Below are 13027 nucleotides of genomic sequence, written 5' to 3'. Positions count from 1 at the left end.
GAACTAACCTTCTTGGATGTTTAACAGACATACTTTGAGGCCTATACTAATTTGGTCAGGGGGACATAAAGGACAATTTTTGCTCCTTGCCCTCCTAGGTCGACTCATTCCAGGGGACTATGAGCATCTCTCAAAATGTCCTCTAATTGTGGTGGGTCACCTGTCCTCTTGATCAAGGAGACCGAGGAGACCCCACAAGATGGGCTTGCCCCAGTGTCCAGTCTACAGAGAGGAGGGTCAACACAGAGAAAACATTTCCTCCATGCTTCCAAGTGAAGCCAGCCATAATCGAGCAGGACCTTTGACTTACCTTTACATAGGTGGAACTGGTAAAAGAAAGGAGCCAACATCTCAGTGTTAGTAGCAAAAACAATGAGTCTTTCTGTAAGAAACAGTATATTTTAAAATGAAATGGAGATCTTTTTTAAAGGTTAAAAACTCATTTAATTTTTATAATGTCTTATAGGGCTTATACTGAGTTCAATATTGTATAACTGTATTAATTCAATAAAGAACCTAAAAATTTTATAGCCACTTTTGAAAGAACTGTATCTTTGCTCTGGAAACTGTTATTGAGCATATTAAAGCTGTAATGATATGCTTCTTCTAAAAAAACAATAAGCAATTGTGCTATACATGATTAGCCAAATGGAAAAGAAAAGAAAGATAGTAATTTAAGAAACTTTGAAATCAGTATTCCAATAGTTTCTATTGGACTAAAGACAATGAACTGCATATATATTCCATATTCTGACTAAATTGGTTGTGTTCCTGATCAAAATGCATAAACCGGATCTAATTATACTAAAAAGGGGGAACCAGGGCTAGTGAAATGGCTCAGATAGTAAAAGGACTTGCCTGAGTTCAATCCCCAGGTCCCATGGTAGAAGGAGAGAACTGATTCCCTCAGGTTGTCCTTGCCCTCCACATGTGTGCCAAAGCATGTACACACACACCATGTACATACATCACTACCACCACCACCACTCACACATACAATAAATAAAAATGTAGATTAAAAGCATTTTTTAAAGAAAAGAAAGAAGGGACTAGAGAGGTGGCTCAGCAGTTAAGAGCACTGGCTGCTTTTCCAGAGGACCAGGGTTTGGTTCCCAGCACCCACATTGTAGATAACAACCATTCTTAACTCCAGTTCCAGGGGATCCGGTTTTCTTCTGGCCTCCATGGGCATTTCATGACACAGGTGCACTTACATGCATATAGGCAAAACACTCATACACATAAAAACAAATAAATAAAAGTAAGGAAATACTCTAAAATTATGGTAGCATGTTGGAAGGACACAGAAGACAGCTAGAGGGCTCTCCCAACAACCAGAATTAGGTCAGCCTAAGCAACAAAATAAAAAATAGTACTGTTATCCAGGCATGGTGGTGCGTGCCTTTAATCCCAGTACTCTGGGGACAGAGGCAGGCAGATCTCTGTGAGTCAAGGCCAGCCTGGTCTACAGAATGATTTCCAGGCCACAAATTAAATGAATAAATGTAATTTTTAATATATTTTTATTATTTTTATTTTATGTGTATGAGTGTTGCTACAGGGAGACCCTGTCTCAAAATGACTCTAAAAGAAATAGTAATGTTAGATTAACTCCCATGAAGCAGAACTCCAATTAATAAGTGCATAGGAATGATGTAATCAGGTCATTATAAGGGAACATAACAGTAAGCACTGTTGTGGACAGTGGTTGTCAATGCATGCTAAAATCATGAGCTCTATGACATTTGCATAGTTAATCGCAGTGGCTTATTAATTAGAAAGGGGAAAGCGATTGATTTGCAGTTGAGAGACAGGATGTTAAGCAAGGATCCAAAGCAAGGAGCAGGGCTGTCACTCACTCTACCCACCCAGGCTAAGCTTGGCCAAAAGACAGAAACTTAATCTATTTAGGGGAAACATCAGGTGAACCCACATTGCAAATAATTGATCAGAATTCTTCAAATGTGGCAATGCCAATGCCAAGCACTTATCACAGATTGGAGGGACCTAAGGGAACAATTCAGTGAGATGGGCCTGGTAGCACTGATCTGTAATCCCAGCTACTCAGGTGGCTGAGGCAGGAGGATCACAAGTTCAAGACCTGCCTGGGTTACAGAGTGAGTTTAAGGCTAGCCTTAGAAACTTAGTGAGATTCTGTCTCAGAACTTTAAAAAGTACTCGCCTTGGCAGCAGGTGCACAGAAACTAGACCAATAAAGAGAGGCTCTCATGGTCCCTGGAGCAAGAATGACAACACAAATTCATGAAGTGCTCCACACGTCAGAGGGGCTGGGGAAATGGCTCAATGGATAAAGCATTTGCCATGCAAGCATGAGGTCTAGAGTTCGGATCCCCAGCACCCAGGTAAGTGCTGGGCAAGTATGACCCCCTGCCTGTAATTCCAGAGCTGAGAAGGTGGACACAAAGGATCCCTGGAGCAAGCTGGCTAGCTAGACCCATATTGGTGAGCTCTGAGTTCAACTGAGGGACCCTACCCAATGAATAAGGTGGAGGATGATCCAGGAAGACTCCCAACATTGGCCCCAGGCCTCCACATGCTTGCATATGTGTGCCCACACATGTGAATATGCATATACACATGCACATGCAAAAAATTAAAAATATAAATATGAAAGAGGGGTAGGAGTGTAGCTCAGTGGCAGAGCACTTGCCTAACAGGAGTTAGGCCCAAAATTCAATCCCCAGTACTGAAGGAAGTAAAGAATAAAGAAACAGAGGTAAGGAGGGAGGGAGGGATGAAGGGAGGAAAGGAAGACAGAAGAAAGGAAAGAAACAAATTCCACATGTGATGCTGGGTTTGAAATTGGATTGAACAAGTATTATAAGTCTTAGTCCAGACAGACAATCCAGAATGCCATAAAGACCAAGTGTCTAAAATCGTGTCTAAAATCATGAAAACCATATTTCAGAAATATTAAAATCCTGAATGTTGAAATCCTAAAAGGCAACATTGAAAACCTTGATGTCCATGGGGAAAAGGGCTCTGGAAGGGAGGCAGAACTCAGGTTCCACAGGAGGGTTAGTGTGTTGAAGGTCCACGGGACATGACATCAGGGAGGACAGATTCCCAGAAACCTGAGAAGGTGTTACTTAGGTTGTGTCAATAAAACAGAAGAGTATGAGTGTGAATGGGTGAGGTGGGGAAATCACCCACACAGAACACACATGAGAGCAGGGTATGGGGGCATGGGCCTGTAATTATAGCATTTAGGAGGTGGAGGCAGGAGGAGTTCAAGATTATCTTATGCTACAAAGAGGAGTTCAAGGTCAGCCTGGGTTACATGAGACCTTTCTTTAAAAAAAGCTGATGAGATGACTCAACGGTTAAGGGTGCTTGCCACCAAGCTGACAACCTGAGTTCAATCCCTGGGACCCACATAGTGGAAGGAGAGAATTCATGCCTGCAAATTGTCCTCTGACTTCTACATGCTATGGCACATGTGCCCCTACTCCTCACAAATTAAATGAATAAATGTAATTTTTAATATATTTTTAAATATTTTTATTTTATGTGTATGAGTGTGTTGCCTGCATGTATGTAAGTGCACCCATCATGCAATGCCCTCAGAGGTCAGAAGAGGGCATCAGAGCCCCTAGAATTGGAGTTAGAGATAGTTGTTAGCTGCTATGTGGGTGCTGGGAATCGAACCCTGGTCCTCTGCAAGAGCAGTTAGTGCTCTAAACTGCTGAGCTATCTCTCCAGCCCTTCAGTTTTAATTTGCTTAACGTTTTCCCCATTATTTTACATCATCAGCCTTTTAAAAAGATTTATTTATTTTTATGTTATGTATATAAGTGTTTTGTCTGCATGTATGCAAGTGCACCATGTATGTACAGTGCCTGTGGAGGCCAAAAGAGGGTGTTGGATTAGCTGGACTTGGAGTTACGAACGGTTGCTAGTCACCATTTGGGTGCTGGGAACCAAACTTGGGTCCTCTGTAAGAGCAGCCAGTGTTCTTAACTGCTGAACCATCTCTCCAGCATTTTTTTTCTTTCCCTTTTTAAGACTGACTATGTTGTGCTTTTCATCTTCAAAACATTTTTGGTACTGGAGGCATAAATTATGCAAAGATTTTTAGAAAGCTCTAATTTGTTTTATTATACATCTTTTTTGTAAACTTGGCTCCAAGAACATGTATCGTTGCCATGCTGACTTTGTGCCTGTAAAATTGTTGAAACATTATCAATAAATGAAGAGATGACTTTTTTCATAACATTTCTCAAGATCTTGGCTCTTGGAGCCACTGTCTAAGTGGTGGTGGCCCTTCGAACATTTTGATGGATCCCATCAAATGATTTAGGAGCCAGGCAGGCATTGCACATACCTGTAACCCCGGTGTTCAGGAGGCAGAGTCAGGAGGGATCATTAAGTTCCAGACCAGACTAGTCTACATAGCAGACTTTAGGCTAAGTTGGGTGTTAGAGTGAGACCTTCACACACACACACACAAGAGAGAGAGAGAGAGAGAGAGAGAGAGAGAGAGAGAGAGAGAGAAACCGGTTGTCATGATATTCTAAATGGCCACAGTTATAAAGTTGAATGCATATAATTACCTACCTTGTGATATGCATGGATATATCTCATACTTCAGTCTATACATGATATGATGCATTTTTAAGCTGGGAGGAGAAAAGGCATTAAGCTGTTGGGAAAGTAATAGGTTTTGTTTGTTTGACTGATTGATTTTTGTTGTTATTGTTGAGGCAGGGTCTCACTGTGTAACCCTGGCTGGCCTGGAACTCAACTATGTAGACCAGACTGGCCTTGAATTTACAGAGATCTACCTGCTTCTGCCTCCTGAGTGCTGGGATTAAAGGCGTACACTACCATGCCCAGCTCTTCTAGCAACTTCTAAATTTAGGTGTGTGTAAAGGACTGACCAATATCAGCTTAATCAAATGGTGACCTCACTGTATTACTGTGACTGGTATGTGTGAATGTGTGCTCACGTTCACGAGTGTTTGTGGGTGTCTGTGGGTTCTATAAGAAGGATGTACAGTTTGTGCTCAGAATCCCCACAGGGATCTGGACTTGGCAGTGAGTAAAGTCTCCATGAGGCTCTCAGCCTAGAAACTCTGCCATGGCTCCACTTCCCAGTCCAGAAACTTGCAGAAACTTGGGGTGTGGCTGGCTCCCTGGGGCCAAGAGTTAGCAAAGCCACTTCAAATAGGGAATGTGAGCCAGAGGACTGGGAGCTACAGGGAGCTCTCAGTAGATCCCTGAGAATGGGGGAGGGGGTGCAAATTCAAATCTCTAGGGGGCTCCACAGCTTGGGAAACATTGCTCCCCATTTGGAGTCTCCAAATTCTGATACTAAAACAAGAAAAGCTGACTATCAGAGAGAGACAGATAAACAGATAGATGATTGATTGATGATAGATAGATGATGATAGATAGATAGATGATAGATAGATAGATAGATAGATAGATAGATAGATAGATAGATAGATAGATAGATAGATAGATGATAGATTACGACATCTGCAGGAATTTAGAAGGCAGATGGTCTGCTTCAGCTTAAATACCTCCTACCCAATTCCTGCTCAGTGGCTGGCCTGTCCCTACGTGTACACTCCCAGGATTCAGGAGCTCACTACCTACAAGACAGGACTATCAGGTAAGCTCAAAGGTATGGGTTTCCAGTTTCTTATTAAAAAGAAAGCTGGGCCGGGCGTGGTGGCGCACGCCTTTAATCCCAGCACTTGGGAGGCAGAGGCAGGCGGATCTTTGTGAGTTTGAAGTCAGCTTGGTCTACACAGTGAGTTCCAGGACAGCTAGGGCTACAAGGAGACCCTGTCTCAAAAAAAGACAAAATAAGTAAATAAATAATAAGCAAATAAATAAAAAAATAGAAAGCTGCACACCTGCTACTCCCCACCACCACCCCGCTCTAGTTCTGCCTGTGAGAGCTCTTTTGGAGAGTAAAGCGATATGACAGGGAGGTGAGAATATAGGCCACGACACTGACAAGCTTTGTAACTACAGACCAGTCCTTTAACTACTCTGAACATGTTTCTTCATCCATGAAATGGATGGTTGGATTGCTGATAGGATTAATTAAGATAGCATACAATGTATCTGCAACATAGTGTCTGACAGAACGAAAATGATTGATCCATTAGACCACTTATTTCTAGGCTAATTCTTCAGCCACAATGCTGTCAGAGTTTGATACAATGGCCCCTTGGCCAAGGGGCCAGCCCAGCCCAGTGATCTCTGTTTTCCAAGCTTCCTTCTCAGACTTTGGCTGGAGAGTGGGAGTGGAGGATGGGGACTCTCCTGCTGCCCTGGGTCACACTCACCAGTGATGAGGTTATCCACAAGGGTGGTGGGCATGCAGAAGATGCCCACAAGCAGGTCGCTGACAGCCAGGTTGAGGATGAACATGTTGGTGACAGTACGCATGTGTCGGTTCTTGAGCACAATGAAGCAGACCAGGGCATTACCCACCATGCAGAGGAAGAAGATGAGTGAGTAGGCCACAATGAACATGGCTGCCACTGGAAAGGAGTGCTGGTAGTAGGAGAAGGTGAGGTTCACAGCCAGGGTGGCCTCAGTGTCGCTCTCATTATGACTCAGGGGCCAGCTGCCATTGGGAGGCTGGAAGGTCTCCCCTAGGATCAAAGGAACACAAGAGTCAGAACCTAGGCAAAAAGGAGATGGTTAGCTTTTCATCACTGAAAAATCTATTCTTCCTGGTTGGAGAGGTAGCTCAGTTGGTATCTCTAGCTTCCATGAAGCTGTGGGTTTGATCCCCAGTACCACATAAAGTGTGTGTAGTGGCACATGCCTTTAATCCTAGTACTTAGGAGGTAGGGGCGGAAGGATTAGAAATTCAAGGTCACCTTCATCTACACAGAGGGTTTCAGACCAGCCTCATGAGAACTTGTGTCAAAAAGAGAAAAAGAGAAAGGGGAAGGGGAAGGGAAGAAAAGAGGGGTAGAGAGACAACTCAATAGTTAAGAGCACTGGCTGCTCTAGCAGAGGACCAAGGTTTGGGTCTTATCATCTACATGGCAGCTCACAACCATCTGTAACTCCAGTTCCAGGAATCCCAATACCTTCTGGCCTCCTTAGACACCAGGTGCAGGCATGGTACACATACATACATGCAGGCAAAACACTCATACATGAAATTTTTTAAAATCTTTAAAAAGAAAGGGCGAAGCTTCTGTGTGTCACACTAAGCCCACCCAGTTCAACTCCAAAGGCAGCTACACACACTGATCAAGGGTGTTCAACTCACCACGACTCAAAGCCCAAGACTCATTCTCTAATTCTAATTCCAGTTATTTTCCATCAACACCTTCTACCTACCACCAGGCTCCATCTTTCTGTGTCTTTGAAGCATTCTCAACATTTTTTTTTTTTGAGACAGGAGCTTTCACATATCCCAGGCTGGCCTTGAACTCAATATGTAGCCAAGGAAGACCTTGAACTTCACATCCTCCTGCCTTTACCTCCTGAGTACTGAGATTCTGTACCCCACCACGCCTGGTTTATGTGATCAAACTCAGGGTCCTTGTGTATGTAGGGCAAGCACTCTACCAACTGAGCTACATCCTCATTCCCAAGAATCTAGCTTCTAAAAACCCCATCACCCTGGTTCCGTTGCCTTCTGACTTCTGGCTAGAGGTAAGAATTCGAGAAAAGGGATGAGCCAGGCTCCTTGTCTCCTGACTTCCTTCCTGCTTAGACAAATTCCGTCAGCAGACACAGGTCTTTCGTGGAATGACTCCTTGCTGTACTTTGAATGTACCTTCCAAAAGTTCATGTTCATAGGATTAGAGAATAACCTACTTCTATCCACTTCCCTACAGACCAAAATCATTTCTTGCTAATTCTAAATACATATCCCTATATTTACAGACAAGTGCACCTCTCACCACTTATCAAAGAAGCTCCTTTTTGCAACAGATGGAGACTATTACAAAGTTCCACAACTGGTCAAACGCAGAGAGTCAGTGACTGTGAGGCGCCCAGTCCTAAATGATGTTTCTACAATGCAACCTCTACACCTGCGGCTCAGAGAGCATCATGGAAGAGGGGACAGAAAGAATGTAAGAACCAGAGGGACAAGACACCTGCTGCTGGTCAATGCATTGTAGCTGTGATAGGGAAGCACACCAATGAACTCACCACGTGGTATGGTAGTCTAATGAGATCTGCATGACAAAACCAGTGAACATGCCAAGGTGGATGGGGGAAGTTTCACAGGGGTCCCACCTCAAGATGAAGAGCTGCAGGCAATCAATGGATGCTGACTGACAGAAAGTCAGTTTTTTCCAGGGATTAGCTCCCTGAGAGATTATCTAATTCCAAGTGGCCAGTCCTAAATACAGATACATATGAGTACCACTAAATGGAGTCAGTGCAGTATATATGTATATTTATAGCTTTATGTATGTAACAATACTAAAAAAGATAAAGTAATTGGGAGGGGGGCATAGGAGGAGCTGGAGGGAGACTGGGAGGGACGGAAATAATGCAAATGCAATACTCATATACCAAATTCTCAAAAATAAAACAATTTTTAATAAAGTTCACATGCTAGATATTTTAATCTCCCAAACCATGTGTCAATGGTATTTGGAAGTGGGGCCTTTGAGAGGTAATTAGAATTACATGAGGTTATAAGGGTGGGGCTCTAATGATAGAGGCTTTATAAGATGAAGAGTACCAGGTTATTGTGTTCGGTTTACCTTTTTTTTTTTTCAAAGATTTACTTTATTTTTTATTTATGTGTACATGTGTGTCTATATGCATGTGCAGATGACTATGGAGGCCAGAAATAGGAAATGCATACCCTGGAACTGGAGTTACATGTGGCTGTGAGCTGCCTGATATTGGTGCTAGGAATTGAACTCTGGTCCTTTGCAGGAGCAGCATGAGCCATCTCTCCAGCCTCTGTGCTTGCTCTATCTTGCATGTGAAGTCTTCTCCACGTTAGGACATAGGATGAAGGCCCTCACCCAATACTATTCTAGAATTCTGAGCTAAACTAACCTCTTATTCTCTTTTAAATTTATTTATTGTGTATAAGTGTATTGCCTGCGAGTATGTAAGTGCACCCTGTCGTGCAATGCCTGCAGAGGTCAGACAAGGGTGTCAGATCTCCTGGAACTGGAGTTATAGGTGGTTAACTGCCATGTGGGTGCTGGGAACCAAACCCGAGTCCTCTGCAAGAACAGCCAGTGCTCTTATCAACTGAGTCATCTCTCCAGCCCCTAACCTCTTATTCTTTATAAAGTATTCAGCTTAGGTATCTTGTTGTAGCAACAGAAAATACTGACACTTCTCTTCCATGGTTCTAGCTCTCCCAGGCCACAGTAGCAACCATTCACTTTCTATGTACAACAGTCCTGCTGGTGGGAATAGCATCCTATGCTTGTTAGCCTCACAGTGACCATGCATTGAGACAGCCCAGCTCTGTGTGTTTCTCACTCAAGTGTGTTTATCTAGTCCTGTTTTGGGGAGAGCAGCTCAGTGTCCAACCACAGCTCTTTTGGGAAGTCATTAGCTCTGATCAATCACAATGTTGTCTCACAAACTTTCCTCAAGCCATCTTCTGGGACTGAATGGAGCCCATTCCAGAGGATGGAGAGTCTCTGAGGAGTCTGTTATGCTCAGAGCTCAGCCCCTGGCCAGGAGGCCCACTGAAGGCTTGGCACCTGGGGGCTTGGGACACCTGGGGCAGCAGGCCAGGGAGCTCATACCAGCAGGGCTAACAGGGACCAGCAGGGGCCATCGGAGGATTCAGTAGGTGTTAAGTTCTACTGGTAGAGAAGAAACTTCTAGAAAGTTCCAGGGCCTGGTTAGGGGATGGCGCTAGCTAGATTATGCTTTCAAGGGCCTCTAATTACACTTAAGTACCTTTAATAAAATATAGGAAATATCAGACACATACAAGAGACATTATTATGTTGAACCTATGCAAGGATATAAAGTTTAATGAGCTGTTACAAGATGGAGTGGTATTAAGCACTCCCACCTTTGGGGGCTGGAGAGATGGCTCAGCGGTTAAGAGCACGGGCTGCTCTTGCAGAGGACCTTCCAGGTTCTCTTTAACTCCAGTTCCAGGGGAATCCAAAGCCCTCTTCTGACCTCCACGGCATTGCACCACCCGGATGCACTCACATACATGCAGGCAATGCACTCATACACATAAAATAAAAGTAATAAATAAAATATTTTTTTAAAAAAAGAACTCCCACCTTCAACAACGACCTACTTGAGGTCAATCTTTTTTCACTCCATTCTTCTGTTTTTTAATTGTTCTGAAGCATTATCAGCCAACATTCCTTTTCACTCACAAATATTTCATTTGTATCTTTAAAAAATAAGGACTCAGTTGAGATGGCTCAGCGGTTGAGAACACTGGCTGTTCTTGCAGAGGACCCAGGTTCGAGTCCCAGCACCCACATGGTATCTAACAACTGTCCATAGCTCTATTTCCAGGGGATCTGACAGCCTCTTCTGTCCTCTGCGGGCATTGCACGACACGGGTGCACTTACCTCCATGCAGGGCTGGAGAGATGGCTCAGTGTTTAAGAGCACTGGCTGTTCTTGCAGAGGACCAGGTTTCAAATCCCCGCACCCACATGACGGCTAACAACCATTCATAACTCCAGTTATGCCCTCTTCTGTCCTCCACAGGCACTGCACTACATGGGTGCACTTACATGCAGGCTGGAGAGATGGCTCAATGGTTAAGAACACTGGTTGTTCTTGCAGAAGACCCAGGTTTGAATCCCAGCACCCACATGGCAGCTAACAACTGTCTACATTATTATACATGGTTTAAATTATTTTTAAGTGATTTGTATGTAATTTAAAAAATAAGCAGAAAGAAATGCCTGTTTTGTGGGAGTAAAGGCACTGTTTTGCTCATTAGTGTGTCTCCAGGTCCTAGGTGTCTGGCTTTATGAAAACAAATGTGGAGCTGGAGAGATGGCTCAGTGGTTGAGAACTTACTGCTCTGCAGAGGACCCAGGTTCAGTTTCCAGCACCCACATGGCAGCTAACAGTCACCCTTAACTCTGGTTTCAAGGGATCTGACACCTCCTTCTGGCCTCTGGTCACTGCACACATGTGGTGCACTTAAAATAAATAAATAAATAAATAAATAAATAAATAAGTAAATAAATAAAATAAGGACTCTGCCAGGAGTGGTGGCACATGCCTTTAATCCCACCACTCAGGAGGCAGAGGTGGGTGGATCTCTGTGAGTTCAAGGTCAGCCTGGTCTACATAGTGAGTTCCAGGACAGCTGGGGCTACAGGGAGATCTTGTCTCAAAAAAAAAAAAAAAAAAAAAAAAAAGAGGGAGAGAAACTCTTAACTTTTTTTAAAAAACACATGATCAATTGGTAGAGTGCTTGCCTTGTAGACACAAAGCTTTGGGTTCCATCCCTAGCACCACCTAAGCCAATGTGATGGTGCACACCTGTAATCCTAGGCAGATGCAGGAAGATAAGAAGTTCAAGGGCATCTTTAGAGGCCTGTCTGAAACCCTGCTTTTAAAAAAACGGCCAGTATGATGGCTCAGCAAGTAAAGGTGCTTACCACCAGGCAACCTCAGTTTGATACCTAGAATCCAAAAGTTGCTCTGTTACCTCCACACACATGCCTTGGTATGTGCTAACCCACTCCCATACACATCACATACACACAAGAAATAAATACAAATTTAAATTTTTAAAAATCTACCACCCCTCTCCCACTGTATTTGGTTGATGTGTTCCTCAGTCTCTCAGTTCACAGGTTCCTCCACTGTTTCTTCACCCCACCCACCACCAACCCCTGAAACTTATTTGTCCTAAAGATTGTATTGTTTGTCTGTGGAGTGTCCTGCAGGCTGGGTGTTCCTGATCCATCTCATGGTGTTATTTTATAAGCTCTGCTCTATGTCTTGTACTTCCTAACTTTCTATAATCAGCAATTAGGTGTTTAAAGTTCTGATCAGATTGTGTGTCTAGGTGTCTGGCTCTCTCTCTCTCTCTCTCTGTCTCTCTCTCTGTCTCTCTCTCTCTCTCTCTCTCTCTCTCTGTCTCTCTCTCTCTCTCTTTCCTCCAGTGTCTCATATAGGTCATGCCAACCTTAAAGTCTTGATCTTCATGCCTCCACCTCCTGAGTACTATGTTTACACGCTCACCCATACCACTAAGCTGGGTTCCTGATTACATCTGAAATGCAATCCATGCTCTTGACCTCAGTCTCAAACACAGAGATTCCTGTCCCTGCTAACCCCTCCCTGACCTTGAGCAGCACCACTTTTCCTTGTCCATCACTCTGGCCATTTTCACGTCCTCACAGATCTTGCATCATGCTTTTTTCAACCTGAGTCCTTTGTCCTTCTCTTCCTTCCCCACTCAGATCTAATGTCTTCCAGGAGAAGCCCATAATCACAGGGCTGGGAAGCAAAGATGGAAGGATCCCTGGGTCTGGCCAGCCAGTCAGGCCAAATCTATGAATGAAAGACTTTGTCTCAAAAAATAAGATGAAAAGCAATCAATGAAGATACCCAACATTGACCTCTGGCCTCCAAACTCATATGCACACACACACACACACACACACACACACACACACACACACACACATGAACATACACACATGAACATACACACACAAAATAAAATTTAAAATGTAATAAAACATTGTCAATCTGCTCAACCCCAGGGTTTCTGGTTCCCCAGGTCAGGGTGAGACCTGAGACTCGGAGAAGGTCCTGATGATGCTGATGCTACTGGCACACCACACATTTTTAAAAAATATTTTAATTATTTTTATTTTATGTGTATGAGTGTATTGCCTTCATAAAGGACAGTTACACCTGTGTCCTGAAATGCCCATGGAGGTCAGAAGAGGGTATCAGATACCCTGGAACTGGAGTTACAGATGACTGTTAGCTGTCATGTGGGAGTTGGGAACTGAACCCAGGTCCTCTGCAAGAGCAGCTGGCTAGTGCTCTTAACTATTGAGCCATCTCTCCAGCCCCAACAGTG

The 13027-nt window shown here is 43.7% G+C and overlaps 1 protein-coding gene across 1 annotated transcript in view; it reads right to left on the bottom strand.

Moving 5' to 3' along the window:
- Npffr1 (neuropeptide FF receptor 1) overlaps positions 1 to 13027 on the bottom strand; it is a 41146-nt gene that overhangs the window by 15745 nt on the left and 12374 nt on the right. Inside the window, exon 2 of the mRNA XM_029560947.1 lies at positions 6324 to 6665. Coding sequence (XP_029416807.1) covers positions 6324 to 6665 — 342 coding nt within the window. The remainder of the gene's footprint in view (positions 1 to 6323; positions 6666 to 13027) is intronic.

This window comes from Nannospalax galili, unplaced genomic scaffold, assembly GCF_000622305.1.
Source record: "Nannospalax galili isolate Female #2095 unplaced genomic scaffold, S.galili_v1.0 scaffold853, whole genome shotgun sequence".
Classification (NCBI taxonomy): Eukaryota; Metazoa; Chordata; class Mammalia; order Rodentia; family Spalacidae; genus Nannospalax; species Nannospalax galili.
This window is presented reverse-complemented; position numbering and strand designations above follow the sequence as displayed.